The 18,130-nt window shown below is 25.8% G+C and overlaps 2 protein-coding genes across 5 annotated transcripts in view; one reads left to right on the forward strand and one right to left on the reverse strand.

Moving 5' to 3' along the window:
• LOC117169933 overlaps positions 1–4,188 on the reverse strand; it is a 7,777-nt gene extending 3,589 nt beyond the window's left edge. Inside the window, exon 1 of the mRNA XM_033356443.1 lies at positions 4,162–4,188. Coding sequence (XP_033212334.1) covers positions 4,162–4,188 — 27 coding nt within the window. The remainder of the gene's footprint in view (positions 1–4,161) is intronic.
• An 8,241-nt stretch (positions 4,189–12,429) lies between these two features.
• Positions 12,430–18,130, forward strand: part of LOC117169101 (BTB/POZ domain-containing protein 6) — a 49,550-nt gene continuing 43,849 nt past the window's right edge. For all 4 annotated transcript variants that reach the window (XM_033355236.1, XM_033355235.1, XM_033355238.1 and 1 more), the window contains exon 1: positions 12,430–12,558. The gene's annotated coding sequence lies outside the window, so the exon portion shown is untranslated. The remainder of the gene's footprint in view (positions 12,559–18,130) is intronic.

The raw sequence follows: 18,130 nt of genomic DNA on the forward strand, positions 1-18,130 counted from the left end.
ATTTCATTTACCAAAAAAGTTCTATGGTTCACAAAAAAATGTTGTTCAATGGAAAAAAGAGGTTGGTAATGTAGGAATCCCACTGTGTCGCATGCCCTTAAGGGACGAATTGAGTGAAAATGGTTATATAAACCTCTCGAAGTCGAGCGATTAACCGTGTCACTCTTTCATCGAGTGAAAATCTCGCTCGAAAAGATTAAGAGAGAAAGAATCATCAGAAAGAAATTCTCGATGATTTCGTAAAAAATGCAGCATATTCATTGAAAAATATCCAAATATATTGACAAATATCATCTGTTTTTAATTAATCACCATAAAAGATTGGTTTCTCTCACATTTTATGAATTTATGACAAAACCCTGGATTCCAATGAGTTAAGCATTGCAAATACCAAAAAGTGATTTATTTATTAATTGGTTCAGAACGTTGCAACATTTTTTTAAAAGTAATTTTCACTAACTGGACATTATTTCTAGATAGTTTCAGATTTTAATTTTAATTTAATATTGTTATTTTATTTATAATATCTAGATTTTTTTTACAGGTAATAGTTCTTCTTTGATAAATCTGAAGTTCTTTTAAAAAGTGATACTACTGAAAAGTAAAAACCAAAAATGTCAAGTTCATTGTCAAATACAAAATTACCAAATCTTTTTTATAAAATTCCAAAATCACAAATCTTTTCATAATTTAAAAAGCTCGCATTTAAAAAAATGTTAAAATCGAATGAATTTTGTAGGTTAAAAATGTTTTTGCCCCATTTTTGGACAAAATAAGATCGACTGTACAATTATTAACGGATTTTGATGTTTTTTTTTAGAAATGACTGTAAGTCTTTCAGGTATAACGAAGAACTACGTATATTTCACTTTGACGAAACAAAAATGCGTTTTTTAACAACAAAGTTTAAACTTTTTTGTCTAAACTTTCATTGATACCATTTCTTTTAAGAATTTTCAAATTTATGAAAACAGTTCATAAGTAAATGTAATGACTAACTAAGAATAATTCCAGTAGGCTAATGTAAGGAAAAAAATTGTTTATAATGTTATAAACAAACTATTGAACAAAAGTTATTTTTACTAAATTTACAATTAGTTATTTTAAATCTATAGATATAATATGAAATATGACAAATAATAATGTGCGCTTACAATTATAGTTAAGAATAGATGCCTTTTACCAATTATTTAAACAATGTTTTTTGAATAGCATAATTTTTTGTGAAATAATTTGCAATATTTTTCTAAAGACTCCTTGGCGTCATATTTTTCAAAATTACAAAAACTGTTAATTATATAAACAATGTTTATCAACAAATACAAGTTTTGGACCATTTTTTCATGAATTGGCTTAATTGTTTGCAGAATTAAATAGAAATGTCTTTCCAAGGACTCCTTGTTATTATATATTTTATGCTGACAAAAAATGTTAATTATTTAAACAATCTTTATAAGCAAATAGATATTTTGACCACGTTTTCATGAATAGGCCTAATTTTTGTGTGGAATGAAATAGAAATTTATTTCCAGGGAGTTCTTTCTTTTATATTTTTCATAGCTATAAAAGCTGTTAATTAAATAAACAATTTTTATAAACAAGAACACATTTTTACAATTTTTTCATGAATAGGCTTAATTTTGATTTAATGAATTATAAGCTTCTATCAATTTGAAATATAGCGTATGAAGGAGCCTTTGAAAATATATTTCGACTTGATTACGCAAGAAATTAGGCCTATTCGTAAAAAAATGTTTTGAACATGAATTTTGTATAAAAAATTTTCATATAATTAAAAGTTTTTGTAATTATAAAAAATATGGCAGCAATAATCCGTGATAAGACATTTCGATTTGATTCAACAACAAAAATTAGATCTATTGATAACAAAATAGTCAAAATATGCACTTTTGAATACAAATTATTTGCATAATTAACAGTTTTTGTACTTATAAAAAATATGGCAACAATAAGCCTTTATCAAGACATTTGGACTTGATTCCACAAAAAATTAGGTCTATTCATGAAAAACTGGTCGAATTATGCATTAGTATATAAAAATTGTTTATATAATTGAGTTTCTATATAATTATTAAAAATATGACAGCGGGGAGTACGACCTTTGCAAAATCTTTCAAGTTTATTACGCAAAAAAATGAAGCTTACTCATGAAAAAATGGTTAAAGCGTGCATTTGTTCATAAAAAGTGTTTAAATAATAGGCAAATGGCATATATTCTTAACTAATTGTAAGAGCACTTTATTATCTGCAAGATGCTCCATGCTTCTTGTTCAATAGTTTGTTAATAACATTATAAATCATTTTTTTTCTTACTCAAACCTACTGTAAATAATTTTTTTTAGTCATTACACTGTTTTATGATCAGTTTAAATGGATTTGGGAATCTTACAAATTTTAAAAAATTTTAAAATGTTTGTAACCGTTCTTATAGGATCGGTTGGTTGTTTCCATTCCCATGTATGGTAGAAACCGAAATTTTCTGTAATTAATTTGTTGGAAGTGTCTATACATCCGGAAACGACGATTTTGACAGACCCCTCCCCTTGATTCGTACGTTCAGACTTGTCTGCTTTATAAAAGTACAGACTGTCCGGACGTTTAGCCTCTGTCTAATTTGTATAAACAATTAAAGTCTTAATTTTTAAGATTTTCAAGATTTTTAATTATATACTTCTTAAAAACTGTCCAATTTTTATATACCAGGCATATATCAATAAATTCCTGAACTATAACAATGTGAGAAAGGTCGACCGTGACCCTATTTTAAATGGATAGGTGTTTTTTATTGGCTTACGCGTTTTTTACTAAATAGCGCAAAGGAATTGGTTTGCTTTCATAGACCTTAATAATCAATCTATCTTTAAGGTGATCTGATTTTAGAAAGACTTTGTGATCGGTCAGTGTTATGGAAACGTTCACGTCTTAAGGATATATGCTGTAGAATATACATGACTTTATTACATCACGATGTACTTAGCTAGTGCAGAAAGATATTTCTTTGTTTAGTGATATAGTTTGTATAGTGATAAATAAAGAAAAGAAACAACTTAAGAATACGGAACACATAGAAAGGTCTTTTTATAAGTTGTCATATGTTAAAGGGCAACCGGCTGAAATAATTAGTTAATTATTTTCAACTGAAAAAGTGGGTAAAAAATCTGTGCATCTCGAATTTTACACAAGCTTAGAAGTCTTGGTAAGTTTTAAAAACAAATTCATCTATTGCAAAGTGAATATTTCATATTTTATAATTATTGGGAGATTTTGTGGACCCTTTGGCTTTCAGATCAGGTAAATTAAAAACAATTAAATTGTTTCAAACGTTTCGGCACACGTTTATGGCTCTATGCGGTGAATTTGATTAAATCTGTAAAAATTACATCATTTATTGCAGAAATGCAATTTACAGTTGAAAGTGTTATACATTATTTAATGTCCCAATTCAAATATTAAAAAAAGCTTTTTCTTTAATTTTCGTAGTAAAAAGTTTCAGTTAAATAAATGTTTTTATAAATATTTATTTTTTCAAAATTAAAATGTACTAGATTTTCTTCCATCACTCGAAATTCTTGCAAAATCACAATGTAGCAAGTAGTAATAATACAAAATTATTTCTATAAAACTTGAGTTAGAACATTTTTCAAATATTCTTTAACAAATTTGATTAGCGACATACATTTGTTGAAAAAATTTACACTGCAGTAAAAAATACTGAAATTTAATAGTATACTTCTCAACCGAAAAGAATAAATTTCTAGTTTAAATTTTCAATTAAATTTAAATAAACATTGAAGTTTTTTTTTTACACCATTCAAATATTATCGTAGAATACTTTTAAAAATTTCTTAGAAAATAATAGCTATTTAGAAAGCTTTATTAAATTTATAATAAATATATATGTTTTATTTGTTTTCAGTGATTTGCAGACCTAAAAATATTTCACGTAAGAAATTGGCTTGACGACGCGACGTCCTCCTCCCATGTAAGACAGCATAGAAAAATTGTTGACCCCTCATCCACTAAAATAAAATAATTTACGTAATTCATGCACGGTACCTAAGTGGTTTAATTTTTTTTCTTGTTTTGGGTAAAAGTTCTGAACTAAAGCAAAGATTTTCAAAAAGGTTTTAAACCACTTACGTTAAGATCCGGAAAAGTCACCGTCATAAACAATTACCAAAAGGAGAACTTCTTCTTTATCATGAATTATTTGTAAACATCTCACAAATATGTATAAAAATAAATAAATAATCACAGATTTAATTGATAGTATGTATCTATGATCATAATAAACTACTTTTTATAAAATTTAATTATTAAAAGGTTGAAAAATGCGAGAAGATTTGGAATAGATATCGATTTTCTCCCATACACAGGCATTTGTTTAAATGGGCCAAGATGAAAGATACAAGTTTTAGGGCGAAGTTGTCTAGGGCTAGGCCCTAGGGTCGATAGTACTTCACGGCCATGCCACTGTTGGAATTGGGTCACTAGAAATTTAGCATGATCAACTCGAAAATTGAACTATTTGGTAGGAAAATTGGACAATTTAGTTAAAAATCTATGTAATTTTTTGAAAATTCGTCTTTTTTGCTAAAATATCAAAAATTTTGGTTACAATTTGGAACTTTTGGTTTTAAAATTAAGCTGTTTTAGTTGAGGATTCAAGCATTTTGTCGAAAACTCGCTTTTTTGGTTTCATTCAACTGGCTTTAATTTAAATTAAAAATGTTATTTGTTGACATATTCACTATTACATTTTTCGTCGAAAATTAATCTTTTTATATGAAGAAATCAATTACTTAATTGAACATACTTTCTTAAAAAATCATTTTTTTGGGTTGGACTAAAGATTCACAATTTTAGTCGAATATTCGCATTGATTTTTATAAAAAATGAATTCTTTTAACTGACAATTGAAATATTTTGAATAAAAATTCAAATTATAGGTTTAAAATTCAACAACTTCATTTTTGATAAAAAAAACTCATCTTTTTATGTTTAAAAAATGAACTATTTAGTTAAATATATTTAGAAACTAATAAAATATAAGATTAAAATTAATTAAATAAAATTACGATCAACATTATACATCCACTGTTCAAACTATGTACTTTAAAATTGATGTAATTTGTTGAAAATTCGTCTTTTTGGTAGAAAATTCAACTATTTAGTTAAAAATTTTGAAGTTGAATTTCAAGCTATACAGGCCAATCTTTTTAGAAGACATTTGAATGTTCAACCCGAGTAGTTGAATTTCCATTTTCAACAAAAAAGTTAATTTTCAACCAAGAGAGATAAATTTCCAACTATAAAGATTACGTTGCTAACATAAATTATGAATTTTCAATCCAAATGCACGAATTTTCAACAAACTGGTTAAATTTTCGACCATAAAAGATGACTTTGACAAAATAGTTGAATTTTTAATGAAATAATTAAACTTTCAACAAAAAAAATGGATTTTCTTACCAAATAGCTAAATTTTTAACCCACAAAGATGCATTTTCAACCAAAAAGATTAATCTTCTACCAAAAGAGAAATTATAAATAAAACACATACATTTTCAACAAAGTATTTGAATATTTGACTATAACAAATAGGTTCTCAACCAAAAAAAATTAATTAACAGTTAAAAAACTCTTTTTCCACAAAAATAAAAACGAATTATTAACCACATGAATTCAACGATGAAACCAAAGTAATGAATTTTCAAATAACGAAAAATGAATGTTTACAAATTAGTTCAACTTTAAACCAAACAGTTGATTTCTTAGCCAAAAAAATAAATTCTCAACATGTCATGTAAAAATTAATAATTCAACAAAAAATAACTTTAATTTAAAATTTAAAACATTTGAATTCAACTAAAAAATACGAATCTTCAACCAAGAGGATTAATCTTCTACCAAAAAGACGAATTTTTAACAGAATACATTAATTTTTAGAAATGCAAGAGGAGTGCTGCGAAACCAACCCAAAATAAGAAATGGCATTTTTACGCATTATTGTTAATTTCCAGCAATTTCTGTCTTCTTTTTTCATGTGCATGATTACTAATGGAAATAATGTCTGGACCATTTTTTTAAAGGCTTGAACAAATATAATTGGTTGAAACAATTATTTTGTTCACAAATGTTTTTAAATACGTGTTTTCTGAAAATGAGCGTAACATTGAATGTTTTTAAGTTATAGATTCTGTTAAAAATGCCATGTCGCTGTTTAAAAAATTTGTATTCGTAAACCACCCATACTCAATTTGAAAGAAATTTAAAGAAAAAAAAATCATTGTATGAGCAATGACATAAAGCCTTTGGCAGCATTTACTACTAGTCAAAATCATTCCATATTATCTTTGCTTTATAAAATACGATTTTTAAACTATTTTTAGGTAAAAAATAATTGTTTAAACAAATTCAGTTTGTTTAAAAAATTAAAAAATGGTTAATATATTCTTTCTATAAAATATACAGTGAGAAAAATAATGATATACGTTCCATTTTATATTACTTTACAAAATTTTTCGCAAGAAAACGGCTTAAGCAACTAAAAAAGTGGACATCCCTGACTCAATTAAAAAAAAAAATTTAATGAACAGTATATAATTGCTTAATTAATTACCTAATGTTTTTTAACCAAATTTACTACTGCAGGTAATGACCAACTATTACATTTCATTAAGAAAATACGATCATTTAAAAAAATTTCGGAATAAATAAATGTCAAAATAAGTTACATTTATTTAAACAATTAGATATTGCTTAAAAAGTCGTGGGAAATAATAAAATTGTCTATTAGTAACTATTTGTATGACAAAAAGAGAAAAATGTTTGAAAATTAAAAATAATCAATCCCTGAGAAACTTGGAACGTTTCGGTCAAAACCCTAAAGTATGAGTTCATCTTTTCGAAAATCAAAAATTTCCCCATATTAATTAAATAGGATTTTGAAGTGCCCGGTGGCACATGTTAATATTTGAACTTGTAAAAAAAAATTACGGATTTTCCTTCACCGGAAATAGAAACTTTTTGGGAGGTGACTTGCCCTCCAACTCGAAAAGCGTTTTTTGAACTACCCCATTGTGGCCTGTCCCTAATATGTTCATTTCGATTAAAGGTTATATAAAATTAAATTTATGTTTTGTATTCAAAAATAGAAGGGGAATCAGCTTTAGTGTCACATGACATGACAATTCGAGGAGACGCTCCCTTATAACGGAAAAATAAAATTTGTAAAGCACATCAAGTAAACTCTAAATATAGACGCAACTAAAATCGATTTCCGTGACAGAGACTATTTTCTGTAGCGCAGAATAATATTCATACATAAATTTTCAAAGAGAGAAACAGACTTTTAAAATGTTTCGAAATTATTTATGATATATTAACATAGGGAGTTAAAATTGGAACTACTTCTTTTTCCATTGACCCAATTCCAAAAGTTACATGGCCATGAAGTATTATCGACCCTAGACAACTTCGCCCTAAAATTTGGATCTTTCATCTTGACCCATTTAGACGCATCCTGCGTGTGGGTGGACATTGATATTCATTTCAAATACTCTCGCATTTTTCACCCTCTTAATAATTAAAGTCCATAAATAGTAGTTTATTATGATCATATATACATATTATCAATAAATTCTGTTATTATTTATATATTTTTATACCTCTGTTTTAGATGTTTACAAAAAATTCATGGTATAGGGGAAATTCTTCTTTTGGTAATTTCTTATAACGGTGATTTTTCCGGAATTTGACGTAAGTGGTTTAAAACATTATAGAAAATCTTCGTTTTAATTCATAACTTTTACCCAAAATCAGGGAAAAAATTAAACCAGTTAGGAACCGTGCATAAATTACTTTAGTTTGGGGGGGGGGGCAAAAAGTGTTATATGGTGTCTTTAATAGGATGGGGGGGGGGGGAACGTGATCAAAACCATTTCTTACGAGAGATATTTTTAAGTCTGCAAATCGCTAAAACAAATAAAAAACAGTTATTGATTATAACTATAATTAATTTTTTTAAACAGCTATTTGTCAGTTATTATTTTCTATAAAATATTTCCAGTTTTCTAAAATAATGTTTTTAAAATTTTTAAAATAAACTTTAATATTTATTCAAACTTCATTGAAAATTTAAACTGGAAATTCATGTTTTTCAGTTGAGAAGTCTACTCTTAAATACCAGGTTAAGAACTCATGCTTCTTGGTTAAGAATGGTATTGTTTGGTTAAAAAATTAATTATTTGGTTATAAATACTTCTTAGATGAAAATTTGTCTTGTCCAAAAACTTATTTTTGCTTACAAATTTAACTACATATTTCGTTGAACAATCATCCTTTCGGTTTGAAAATTCAACTCTTTTTGTGGAAATTTAAAGTTTTTTAGGAAAAATGCAACTTTGTGGTTAAAACTTAAAATATCTTGGTTGAAAATGAACTGTTTTGTTGGAAGTTAACATTTTCATATGCAAAATTTATCTTTTTTTCGTTGAAAATTCAACTATTTGGTTGAAAATGCATGCATTTTGTTAAAAATTTTTGTTTAACTTCAACTGGTTTTATTTTAAAATACATTTTTGTTGTTGAATTTAAATCTTTTTAGGGTGGAAATTCCACTCTTTGATTGAAAGTAGAAATGCTTTCTTCAAAATTAATTTTTTAGGTAAAAGATTCATATTTGAAATGAAAAATATAATTTTTTGTTTAAAAATTCAACTACTTTTTTCTAAATTAGTTTTTTCTGAAAATTAATTTTTTCAGTGATTTAATCAATGAATTAAAAATTCAAATGTATGGTAGAATATTCAAGAATTTGGTAGAAAATTCAACTGTTTTGTAGAAAATTCGTTTTTTTTCTAAATTAATTTTTTATTAAAATTTAACTATTCTATTTTTGCTTACTAATTGATATTTTTGGTTTCCAAATTCAAATTAGTGAGTGAAATTTTATGTAATTTGTTGACAATTTGTCTTTTTGATCAAAAATTAATCACCTTGGTTTGAAATTCAACTAGTTGTTAAAAAATGTATGTATCTTGTTGAAGATACATCCTTTTCAGTAAGAAATTAGCCTTCGTGGTTGGAAAATTAATCTTTTTAGTAGAAAATTAAAAGATTTGTAAAAAAAAATTAAACTGTTTGCTAGAAATGTCGTATATCATTCTATCTTGACTGAAAACCCTTTCTTGGTTAAAAAAGCATCTTTTGTTGAAAATTCGCCTCTTTGATTAAAAAATTTAGCTCTTGGTAGAAATTTAATCTTTTGGTTTTTATTTAAATTAAAAATCTTTTCTTGGTTGAATAATCAACTATTAGATTTTTTCTTCATTTTTTTGGTTAAAGATCCATAACTTTAGTGGAAAATTCATCTCTTTGGTTGGAAATTGAACTATTTTGGTAAAAATTAGTTTTTTTATTGTTAAAAATTAATTATTCACCTGACAATTTAGATCATTAGTAGAAAAATCAACTGGTATATTGAAAATTTAATTTTTTTTAATTCGTCTTTTTGTCTTAAAAATTTACCAGTTTTGTAGAAATATCATGTTTTGGTTTACAAATTCTACATTTTTCGACAACAAAATTAGTCAGGAAAGAAACGAACTTTGAATCAAATTGTTGACTTTTTAAGCCAAAAAGACGAATTTTCAACAAAACAGTTGCAGTTTCAACCAAGAAGTATGATTTTTAAACAAAATTATAGAATCGTGAACAAAATAATATAATTTGAAACAAGATAATAAAATTTGTAACCAAAAAAGAGGAATAGGGGAATAGGCAAAAGACTGAAGCCTGCGATAAACAAATAGGAATTTTGATAATTTATTGACTAAAGACTGAAGAATAGCATTTTAAATAAACATTGAATTTCATTTTTACAAACATTTTTTATTTCGGACTATACACTTTTAAATTCGGAGTGCACATAAGTTCAATACTTGAAACATTGTAGGACATTACTATGATACTATTTAAATAAAATTTTTAATTATAATCCTTTAATCTGAACCTGAGAATTTACATATTTTTGTGGGCCTCGAAATTAATTTCCGATTTTAATAATAATATTTTAGATAATGAGGTTTAATTTATATTACAAATCCTTAAAATTACTAAATTACTTAATTACTTAAGTTAAAGTCTTAATAGCACTAGGAATGTAGAGGTGTATCTGTCGTATAATTTGAAGGGTCTCCCTTAATTTATGACCTAGCCTAGTCGAACTAGTCAAGTGGACCCTTGTAAAACCATAAAGTTTTCGTCGCTGTGAAATTGTGTCCACATTTCAGTTATTTTTGGGAAAAAATAAGCGATTTTCGGTGTAAAACTAAAGATTTTTCGTTCAAATACGTCCATCAAAATACTATTTGTAAACAATATGAAAGTAGGAAATACAAATCACACATATTAATAAACAAATGCGACAACAACATTTATTCATATATCTCATTATATGAAAACTATTTTTGGGACATTTCATATTAAAAAAAAAAAATAATTTTTGGTAACCTTGATAAAAGATAAACTGAAACTTAGTCAGTTATTAACAACGAAATTTGTATCATTTTTCCCTTTTTTGGTCTCCCCCGACTTATATTTTACTTTTTGGGGTATAGAAAAAAGATTGTCTAACGGGTTTTAGATCAGTTATTGAAAAATTCGAAGAAGTCATAGATGTAAACTAATACCCTTATTTCTTTAATTTATTAATAAATTAATATATGGCACACTACAATAAATAATAATTGAAATTGTTATAAAATTGGTTTGGACCGAGGTTTAGACTGAATGCGGCCAAATTGGTTTGAATTAAAAAATGGATTAATTTTAACTTCTTTAAAGCCCTCATTAACTGAATTTGCGAATTAGGATTTACATTCAGAAATATTTAAACATTTTGAAAGAAATTCATCTATCTTACTGAAAATTCATGTTTTTATTGAAAGTCAAACTATTTGATTGTAAATGCAATTGTTTGCTTGAAAAGTATTTTTTTTTACATTCAAAGATTTGTTTGAAAATTTATCATTCTGCATTGCAAACGAACTATTTGTTGAAAAATCTACAGTTCTCTTGTATTTCTCATTGAATTGAAAATTCGACCATTTGGTTAAAAATTCATCCTTATTGGTCGGAAATTTAATTATTTTATTAAAAAGTCAACTTTTTTCGTCGAGAATTCAACTATTTTGTTGAATATGCGTCTATTTTTTATAGAAAATTCGTCCTTTTGAATTATAAATTCACAAATTTTTGTATAAAATTCATCTTTCTTTACTGAAAATGAATGTTTTTTGAAAATTTAACTATCTTCAAAAAACTTCGTCTTTTTGTCATGAAAATTCAACACTTTTGTGAAACATTTTTGTTTCAATATCCTTTTTTGTGGAAAATTCAACTTTTCATGCTAATAATTGAACTCTCTTTTAAATAATTCATTTTTTGGCTTTAAACTAATAATTATTTATTATTTTAAATTAATTATTTGTTTGAAGTTTAATTTTTGGTTGTTTGATAATTTAACAATTTGGTTGAAAATTCATCTTTGTAGGTTAAAACATCAACTATTTGTCTAATACTTGATTGAAATGATTAAAAAATTCGTCTTTTTCCTGAAAGTTTTTACCTATTTGATTATAAATGAAATTATTTAGATAAAAATTCAAATATTCAATTGAAAATTGTATCTGTATTAAAGTTACTTATTTTTTGGTCTTTGAAGCGTAAATGATTACAAAATTAATAAATTAATATTCAAATTGCACAGCCTTAAATATACAGCAAAACTTATGAAGTTCCTGAAGTTCAAATGATTGTAAACTATAAACTTCTTTCATTTAAAAATAATCCGAGCTGACAAGTTAACAGTTCAGAAAGAAATATTTTTAACCCGCAAACTTGGAATCCGTCGAACTGAATGACTATTGTTAAAAATTGGTTTTAACTTTAAATTGTATTATTATTGCACAAAGAATATTTGAAAATCGATAACAATTATATACTCCATATTCCTAAACAAACAAATTGATTATTTCTGTCATTCTGTTTCTAATATTGTTTTTTTTTTCATTATCTTTAAAATTTGGATCCGACTTTTTATGGACTTTCTTTCGAAATTCCCTATCAATCTTAATTTTTAAAATAAGCAAATAAGTTAATAAATAGATAAGTGCTAAATTAATTAGTAAAACTCTACAAGGAAATGGCAAAACAAATTTCGTGCTTCTTCTTCAAAACTACGGGACTTTGCTGGGTTCTATAGAAACCGTATAAAATAAACAGTAATCATAGATGTAAAACGGGGGAAAAATAGAATGCGTGCGCTGTTGACCTTGAACGCATACACTTGATCCAAAAAGCTGAAATTGGGAACAGGTCTCGTCGCTATGGTTACTCAAGAACCGGCAGGGATGATAGGAGAACAGCTCAGGGGCTGTTTTTATGGGCTGGGGCTCAACAGTGCGTGGTCTTCCTTCAGGATGGTCTCACGGCCTCATTTCTGAATTTTTAACAGTCTTCAATTTACATAAGGTATTTACTTTTTTTATAATAAACATTTCCTTTTTTTTCATATTTGAAAATGAAATTTGAATAAATTGAAGTCTCGGCAGAAAGAACGTGTTGTGTCCATGTGGTTCTATAGATTTATTCTTATTTATAAATATATTTTTCTATTCCGCGGAAACGCTGCAATCGCCAAACTGCCGAGAAAAATGTGAAAATTGAATTTATACAGAAACACCAAAATAGCCGCATTTATTTGCATCGTATCAACCTAAAATTTCAAAATGTATATTTAGAGGCTTCGTAAGCCCCATGAAGTTTAATACGTATTTCCCAAAGAAGAAATGTTTTTGTAAATTTTATTCATAATCGTCAATATTAATATTGAATCGAGTTAATTATTTCTCTTCACAATTGACTATAGAACACTAATTAATAATTTTTTTGGTATATCATGTTCATAAGTCTATTTTATAGGGTCCTAAAAAACCCCATGGGTGAAAAATTGGGGTTTTGCTAGTTTTTGGCGATAATTATGATTTTTTAAATACACATTGTTTCTATTACATAAATTACTACTTTCTACTAATAATTAGATGTCATAATTTGTTCAATTAATTTATTATTGTTTTTAGCAGTATTCTCTTAGAATAGAATTAAAAAGTCGCGGTTTTTCCCAATTTTTCATCTTATTTTCAGTTAGAAGGAGGCCATTAACAATTCAATTTGCAAGAAATATTTGTTTAAACAAATTATTATCCTTTATAATTATATTTTTATTATTAATCTTAGGTTTCTTTACCAGGGAAGTAAGAAATTTATTGATAGATGTTAGTTTGTTTCTCTACTGGTCTAAATCAATATTAATTAAAATATGGATAATCTTAAGATTGTGAAAAAAATGTCTATCGTCGCTGGAATCTGAACCCAGGACCTCCTTTTCCTATAGTAATGCTAGATGGTTGCGACATTTTCTGAAATTTTCCACTTTTTCAACTTTTCAATTAGAGTGAGGTAATAATTAATAGAAGTTAACAAAAAATTGTATAAATAAATTCAATTTATTTATAACTATCTTATCCTATGTAGATAGTTAGATAGTTGCATTTCAGAAATGTATGGCTGTTTATAACTATATTCTCTTAGATAATGACTATAGTAAGCTGAGGTTTTTTCTGAAATTCTTAACTTTGATTACAGTTTTTAGTTATGAGCAAATAATAATTAAACAATAGAGACAATCATTTTGTGAACATTTTCATCTTTTTATAGAAATATTTTTCTAAAATAAAACAGATACGGTGGAAATATTGTACTAAGAGCCTTTTTGTATTAATATTATTAATATTTATTATTTGTTCCTAACTGAAGAGTTGACAAAAAGTAGAAAATTTCAGTACAAAACCGCAAATATCGATGGCATTACTGTAGGAAAAGATAGTTCTAAACAACAATAATTTGTTTCAACAATTATTTTTGTTAAATTTAATTAATAATTAACACACTCTAAGTAAAAAGTAGACAAAACGACGAATATTTCAGAAAAAATCGCAAGTTTCTAGCATTATTATCAGATAATATTATTATAAATAAAAATTTGTTTAAACCATTATTTCAGTTAAATTGAATTCATTATTTCCTCGAACTTACTGAAAAGTTGAAAATAACTTCAAAAATTCGGAAAAACCCGCGGCTTTCTAACTTTTATTCTTAGAAAAAATTGGTAAAACAATAATAAATTGTTTAAAAAATGTATGTAGACATCTTGTTATCAGTATAAAGTAATATTTTATGTATTAGAAACCGTTTGTATTTAAAAAAACCACAAGAAAACGTAATTAGCAAACAATTTGGAATAAGATATTGTTTTACAATAAGATTTCTGGAAAATTTTTTTAACAAGTTAGGCTTGACTTTAAAAGATGAATTTTAAGTTTTGAAGATTGAAAACAAAATTTCAAAACTTTTCCCAAAGCTTTGAAAAAAGACTGTAAATTATTTCAAAGCCTAATTTGTTAGTATTGCAAGATAAAAAATTTAAACAAAAACTCTAACAAATTTTTTTGCATATTTTAAATAATTTTAGGAATCATTTGAAATTCATCTACTGTTTATGTAGAAATGTAACCTTTTAGGTTAAAAATGTAATGGGTTGGTTTTAAAATAAGTTAGTTGGGGGGGGGGGGGTAAACTACTTTGTTGAAAATTCCTCTTTTTGGTAGAATTCAACTCTTTTTGATTACAAATAAAATATTTTTATTTGAAATATGAACAATTACATTTTTCGTTGTTTTTCTTTGATTAAAAAATTATTCTTCTTGGTAGAAACTATCCTTTAAAAAATTAATCTTTTTTAGTCAAAAAATAATATTTTCTGGATGAGTTTAACTGTTTTTTACTTAATATTTCGAAAAATCAATTTTTAAAGAAAATTTCAAAAAAATCAAAAGAGAATTAAACGTTTTGAAAATAATCGAGAAGATTTGAAGGTTTTTTTCTATTTTTTGTTATTTTTTTTTCTACTTTTTTTCTATTTTGAAAGATCTTTCAAAGTTCTTGGAACAATTTGAGTCAGTTTAATTGATGTTTAAAAATGTTTGGTTAAAGATTAAATTATTTTGTTGCAAATTCGTATTAAGTTAAAAATTCGTCTCTTTGTAAAAAATTAATGTTTCCGTTAAAAATTAATCTTTTTGGTAAAAAATTCCTTTACTTGGTTGTAAATGATTTTTTAAATTCAGTTTTTCGGATTAAAAATTCAACCATTTTGTTCAAAATTCGTAATTTTTAGGTGAATTAAACTCTTTTTTCTTTAAAGTTATAATCTTTTTATCTGAAATATCGACTATCATATTTTTAGTTGAAAATTCATCTCTGATTGAAAATGTAACTATTTCGTAGAAAATTCATCTTTTTTTGTTGAAAATTGATTTACTTGGTCGATAAATTCAACTATTTGGTTTAAAATAACCTTTTGATTAAAAAATCATATTATCGTGTCAAAAAATTAAATTATTTCCTAAAAATTGATCTCTTTTGGTAAAAATTTAATGTTTTTGTTTAAAAAGGCAACTGTTTGATTAAAAATTAATGTATTTGGATTAAAAAACTATTTTGTTAAAAAAATTTTTTTATGAGTTTCACTGTTTTTGATTAAAAATTTAAATCTTTTGTGGTTGCAAATTCAAATGTCTGGTTGAAGAATAATTTTTTTGTTCAAATTTTGCTTTGATTTTTGTGAAATCTTTAAAAATGTTCTCAAGAATCTTATAGGAAAATTATATTTATATAGCTTTTAAACCAAAGAAATAAATAAACTGAACTAATATTTATTTCGAAATTTGTATTCTTACTAAAAATGTCTTGCCCCTCAAATATAGTAATATAAAAAAAAGGAAAAAGATATGTAAGCTGAACTTCGATCATTTTTATCCACGCACTCTCGTACCGTCAACATGTTCATGTATGCCTTATCTAATTAATTCTCACAAAATTTACTTAGATTTCCTGTCTGAAATATTTATACAATTTTCAAATCTTTTTCTTATGTCAATACCTTTTTATCAAAAGGACATTGACTCTATGCCAACCAAGCGCAGTAATATATGCATAGCGACAAAGAAAAACGATTGAACGCAAATCTATGTGCCGTTTTTGTAGAAAACAATTGATCGATAATATCGTGCGTTTATCTAACGGTCAATTTCGTGATAAGAATTCTAAATGTTATTACATATGCTTACAATAATTGCCGAGTTTTTCACAATTTTTTTGGAATAATTCGTGAACTAATTAATTTTCTGCTTATCAAGCATGTACTTAAAAACAAAAACTTACATTTAGTAATAGTTCGGTGGGACGAAAAAACAAAATTTTAAAATTCCAAAAGTCTATAGTGCTCAAAAGTTTGTATATGCTGCAAGCATAACTGACCAAAAATATTTCAAATTTACAAGTTTATTCGTTTTAAACATCTTTAAGATCCATGAAAATAGGAATAAATATGTCTGATAAAATCACGCGCTTGAAAAAAAAGCTTTATTTATCACTGAGTTATGTCCAAAAATATGTACACATGTTTTTTAGAAGAATTGAAAATAAATATTTCTCGTTTCTTTCCCCTTTTTACTTCCCTACCAACTTTTTGCCATAAACTATTAGCAGAATTTTTTCTTATAAAGAGCAGACACCTGAAAACGGTAAGATTATACAATCCCTTTTGAATAATTAGAATCACGAAGTTCAGTAATTAGAATATATTGAAATTTAGTTTTCCTATTTCTTAGTACACAACGTTTATGGCAATATATGTTGGCCGTGAAATAAAAAAAGCCATTAAAGTAGTTTTCGTGTCAAGTTTTTCGTGAACGAAAAATCGTATTTTATGCAAATATTTAAAAAATTATAACAAATAATTATTTTAACAATACTTATTGTAATTGAATTTCTTTTTGCTTCTGCTTTTTACTTTTTTTTAAATAGTTGAATTCTGATAAATCATGGCTTTTTTGGAAAGAATCTTCACTACAACTTTAATGTTTTTCAATTTAAAAAAATAACCAAACAATCTTCAAATATAATTATTTGTTACATTTTTTTTCCATAGAAAAATTTAATTTCAACATTGAAAACATTGCAGTTGTGGAGGATGTTTTTACCGAAAAAATAGCCATGTGTTATTAAAATTCAACCATTTTTCAAAAATTTCATCATATACATTTTTTAAAAAGTTTAAAATTTTGTCATCAAGAATGTTTTTTATCTGAAATTACTTTCTCAGTAATATTATTTTGATTTTAAAAATGATACAAGACACATTTTTATATCTCTGATTTTTACCACACCTGCTACATTCATTTTTTTTAAACATGTGTAGATACATGTAGATACCATGTTTTAGTGGAATTATGTATCCTCACGAATTAAATTCTTCTCTTTCATTATTCAGGATATATTTGTAACAGTGTAGAGTACAAATTCTAATAGTGAAGAATCATCAAAATTAATAAATATAGAAAACAAATTTTGCGTTCGTCGCTGTCTATAATTCCAATACGCATGCGATAGCTATAGATTATCTTTGTTATCGTACAGAAGTAGGAAGTTTTTGCCCTAAAAATAAGGTCTCTGAAAAAAGTTTTCTATAGTTTTAATAATAATGGTAGTGTCAGTCATGTCCTGTGAAAAAAAAAATTCTGAAAAAGTTTAAAATTTACGAAGAATATTAAAAATATATGGTTGAATTTTAAATATAGTTATTTGTTGAAAAATGTTTTCTTTTAAAAAAATGATTTCAACGATTTCAGCCATAGAGAAATTAACTTCCAATTGGTCCAATTGGTAAGAAACTATAGTGAGAAAGAATCAAATTGCAAAGACATTGTTAAAATAAATGTTTTTGGTAAGTTTCAACTTTTTTTTATTCAAAATAATGTTTTTTGTATTTCAAATGTCATCAGTAATATCGCTATGATTCTTAATATCATCGAAAAACTTTTTTTCATAGATCTGATTTTGGCCAAAATAACTACCTTAAATTTTAAGAATAAACTACTTCTAGCGCGTAACATATAGACTATAAAAACTTTTTTTTCATTCA

This window comes from Belonocnema kinseyi, chromosome 3 (assembly GCF_010883055.1).
Source record: "Belonocnema kinseyi isolate 2016_QV_RU_SX_M_011 chromosome 3, B_treatae_v1, whole genome shotgun sequence".
Lineage (NCBI taxonomy): Eukaryota > Metazoa > Arthropoda > Insecta > Hymenoptera > Cynipidae > Belonocnema > Belonocnema kinseyi.